This window comes from Rutidosis leptorrhynchoides, chromosome 8 (genome assembly GCF_046630445.1).
Source record: "Rutidosis leptorrhynchoides isolate AG116_Rl617_1_P2 chromosome 8, CSIRO_AGI_Rlap_v1, whole genome shotgun sequence".
NCBI lineage: Eukaryota > Viridiplantae > Streptophyta > Magnoliopsida > Asterales > Asteraceae > Rutidosis > Rutidosis leptorrhynchoides.
The window spans coordinates 113,786,417-113,791,035 of record NC_092340.1 but is presented as its reverse complement, the minus strand read 5'-3'; the positions used below and the strand labels follow the sequence as shown (position 1 = coordinate 113,791,035).

At 31.8% G+C, this 4,619-nt stretch overlaps 1 protein-coding gene across 1 annotated transcript; it reads right to left on the bottom strand.

Moving 5' to 3' along the window:
* Nucleotides 1–704: 704 nt before the first annotated feature.
* Nucleotides 705–2,470, bottom strand: LOC139865003 (cyclin-D5-1-like). The gene is made up of 5 exons (XM_071853555.1): nt 2,137–2,470; nt 1,972–2,058; nt 1,411–1,711; nt 1,174–1,307; nt 705–1,097 (listed from the first exon to the last, which is right to left on the bottom strand). Exons 1-5 carry the CDS (start codon nt 2,398–2,400, stop codon nt 906–908), a joined length of 978 nt encoding a protein of 325 aa, XP_071709656.1. The 5' UTR covers nt 2,401–2,470; the 3' UTR covers nt 705–905.
* Between the last annotated feature and the right edge of the window lie 2,149 nt (nt 2,471–4,619).

The window sequence follows — 4,619 nt, the reverse complement described above, 5'->3', positions numbered from 1 at the left end:
AGACTTGTAATAACAAACAAGGTACAATTACAATATTACTTATATCATGTATTATTGTCTTTATATTTCTTTGTAACTATGCCCAAAAGGTTGGAGATTCAAATCTTAAAGTGAGCAAAGAAGGGTTGGAAAACAGTCACAGAATGTCCCGAATTAGTTACGTACATCATAGTTAAAAATACTCGTTTTCCTGAACAAGAAAAACTCACAACTTTTATTTAAAAAATATTAAACACCAATGTTACCTATTTCCAATAGTAAGAGGGACATATCACATACCATAAAGAGACAGACTCAAATTTCAAACAAAACCAAACCTATATCACTTTTTTATTTCCCACTCTATTATTTGAAAAATTCTTGTCCACCCAACAAATGCAAATAATTATTTCACACTGTATCAATTTAAAGAAATAATGAGTCACCATTGCCCCAAATTCACAAAAACTTCCTCCTCGTGGCTTTCAGCCTTTTGGAAGTCAGAATCCAAAAAGGCCTCATTTTCAATAAATAAAAGCTTCACAATGAAAATATATACAAAAACTAGTACAATCTTTATCCAGATCTAAAGCTTAAAAGGGCATTGAAAATGACAATTGAATTCACCAAAAAGTAAAAAATACTCCACAATTAACAATCTTTAATTTAATTGACAACTCTTTGGCCACTTTTCACTGTTTGCTAAACTTTGCCATTCATCCTCCTTTAGTAAATATACCCAAACCCTTCACTAGTTGATACCCGCACAAGATTACCAAATTTAATATCTAAATCCTTTTTAATACATGTTTAATCATACCATATGTTGGTAGATTAGTATTCTCAAAACTCAATCTTGTTAGGTCAAGATCACCCAATCAAATCCAATCAACGAATCAGTACCATTTAAACGTAACGCTACACTACTACAATTTCCTACTAATCTTCTGAATCGGGCTATTTTGTTCAAATCCGTCATATGTAAGCTTCCTTTTAGTGCCAATATTGGACGAATGGCTCCAATGATTTCTCGATAAACCATAAGTAATCGAATCAGGGGTGTTATTCTTTTTTGTCTCAAACTCCTTCAAAAGATTGTAACAATTATATATACATTCCTGCTTGAAAAACAATCAGCAAAATGTCAATATTAAGCCAAGAAAACAAATTCTGATAATATAAAAAAACACTTGCTTTTTCAATAGAATGATGTGATGACACAACACCAATCTTGAATTCCAATGTGTTTCTTTTTAATTGATCATCACAAGCTAATAAAACCGCCGCTGCTGCAATGACGGATGGCCTATGATCCATCAAATTAACCTCTGAAAAAGTTGAAACAAGTCAAATTTATTAACATTTTCAAAACTTTAAAAGAATCCCAAATCAAATAAAGCATAAAGATTGGAACTTTATTAATTATCATACCTTTGGAGAAATCAAGAATTAGTCCAATAGCTTTGGATACTAAAAACTCATTACATTCATCATATTCATCACATATCAAAGACAAAAAGTGGTGAATGTAATCAAATGGAGTGATGCAACACATTCTCCATTCTAATGTAGTCAAAACCATTAATTCCATTCTTTGAATTACACTATTTTCAAAGGTGTAATCTTGTTGTGATTGAAAATATGACAATGGTGGCACAATTTGTTCCTCCATTTTTGCAGCCAAAGATAAGCATGCAATGCTCAACAATTGAATAGCCCATTCTTTCCCATTCTACAAAGATAATCAATTCATTACCATTAACAAAATCTGATACTTTAACTTTCAAGTCAAACAAACTACTTTCAACTTCATAATTTATAGACATCATTTTAACCTTTGGGGGAAAAAATAATGTCTTGTACATCAAACAACATAGATTACAGTAACCGTATAGTAGTAACTGAATAATCACAGATCATGAATTTGGTAAAAGCAAGTTTGACCCTAAAAGTCAACAGTAATTAAAAACTGTCAAACACACAAAAGCTTACATCCATAGGTCTCTTTGAATTGAATCGGTCAAAGTATGTCAAAGAAAGATAAGCTGTACGGAAATGAAATCCCAAAATTTCCCTAGTCTGCATCAAATTATCAAAAATCAATCATTTTTAAAACACCCATAAACATCATATATCATATATTTATACAATACATACACTGAAAATCCAATTAACGGCATCTAATCGAGCACACTTAAACCACTTTTTATAATTGTAATCATCGCAAACAGGGCCATGACAATAATCGCTTGAATTGGATTCTTTTTGGATCAAAGATTGGATATACTGATCGTCTTCAGATTTATGTTGTGCTGAAACTTTGAATTTGATTTCATTTAAAGATGAATCGTCTTCTTCACATAGTAGTGAAAATGTAGTAGTAGTAATAGTAGTAGTAGTAGTAGGATCTGGTGGGTTCATATTTGTAAAAAAGAAAGCCAGTAGATAGGGATGTGATTGTGTGGTGGTGTTGATAAATTTTGTTGTTGGATTGAGGAAATCTTAGAGTAAGAAATGGCGCCAAATGAGGCGATTAGTGAGTAGCTATTTTGGTGCCGCCAATTTTTGGTCGTCAGTTTTATAGCAAAATGTGTTGGAAGTTTCATTAGTGGTTCTCTGTTAATCGTTTTCATTAACTCCTAATTTTAACTGCTAAAATGCAATTTAAATTTTAATAATTATATGCTAATGACTAGGGGGGGTTTAAACGAGTCGAGCCGAGCCCCGAACTCGACTAGACTCGAGCTTGGCTCATTTAAAATTCATAAAGCTCGAGCTTGAGTCTAATATCTTAAGCTCGAGCTCAGCTCTTTTGATATTATATAAGCTGAGTCTAATATATTCCAGCGGTGGCTGAGTGGTATCCTTGGTTTCACTTCGGTGGGGCCAGGGCAAGGGGTAGCAGTGAATTCAAGTTCGAATCCCACTCTTTAAAAATACCCGTGGTAGGCTTACTTACCATAAGTCGGGTTGCCCCTGGGAAGGTTTTACCGACCTATTCAGGACCCAGATCCGACCCGCCTGCCCCTCGGGATGGTTTAAGGTTCGGATCCCTGTAATATGGTTCGGGTTTCCTGCCCGAACGCGTGTGTATCTGCAAATGATGACTAGGCTTCGGTCCGGACTGATGCAAGCTTGCCGTTCAAAAAAAATATATATATAAGCTCGAGCTCAACTCGTTTATTACGTAATATGTTTTATTAATATTTTAACTATACAAAAAGTATAATAATTATTACTCCGTATGTAATTATATCATAGGTTATATTTTTATAAAATAGTAATTTATTGTATATGAATAAAAAGCTCGTTTAGGTTCGCGAGCTTGTTCGAGCTCGAGATATGAAGCTCGAGCTCGAGATTGTTTACTAAACGAGCTTCAAAATTTGTTCAAGCTCGGGCTCGAGTCCGTTTAGGCTCGGCTCGAATCGAATTTTTAACGAGTCGAGTTTGAGTAGCTCGCGAGTAGCTCGGCTCATTTACACCCCTACTAATGACAATTAGGGGTGTTTAAGAAATACAATCGTGAATATTTTGGTTTGGTTGTACATTTGACATAACTAACCACTCTCTACAAATAACTACCCACAACTTACAAAAAGTACAATAATTTTAAGCACATTTTTTTTCTAAAGACTATCATTAGTATTTTTATTTTTCTAATGGCACTTTAATGTGAATAAAAGTGTTGTAAATTTAATAATCGTTACTTTAAAATAAAATATAACTGCTATATATAATATTTTTGTGCAATTTAACGACAAGTTTCAATTCTATTATTAAAATAATTATGCATATAATTGAAATACTTCCTCCATTCATAATTTATTGTCTAATATTTCATTTTAGAATGTCGTAAATTAATTGTCAACTTTCATAAATAGAAAACAATAAGAAGCTTAAGTTCTATTATACCCTTGTGGATATGATTAAAGGAGAAAAAAAATTGTAAGGGTAAAATTGAAAAGTAAACAAAAAGTACATTACCTTTATGACATTTCTTTAAACTGTGTATTTTTTGTTTGTGAACAATTAATATGGAATAGAGAGTACTAAATTACTAACTATATATATAGAGAGAAAAACTATTCCATCTGTACCATAATAAATGTGATGTTTAACTTATTTAAGTTCATTTTTTTAACATTGACTTTAAATATATCTGTTTGTATTATATAATATTTGATGAAAAATAGTTTTTATTTTTTTTTAAAGAAAAACTCACATACCCACCTAAATCTAACACGAATATATACACCACGAAATGTCCCAAGCAGAACTCGAACCCTCAACCTCAAGGCTGTAAGGGTGAACTCGATACCGCTAATCCATTAGCTCTTTGGTTGAAAAATATATGAATAGATTGGGTTTTAAATATACTTTTTATTGGTACGAGTTTTATCAACTATTATATATCACAAATAAAGATATTTTGAAGTCAAAGTATAATAAAATGGACTGTGAAAAAAATCAAAACATGACACTTATTATGGGACAGATGGAGTACTAAATATAATCGTAACAAGATCGCATATGTTGCTAAGAATTATGATTTTATTTTTAATTTATTTTTTTTATTTTTTTTATTTTATGCGAAAATAATGGTAATACTTGAGCAGATCATACAGATCTGTTGTGGA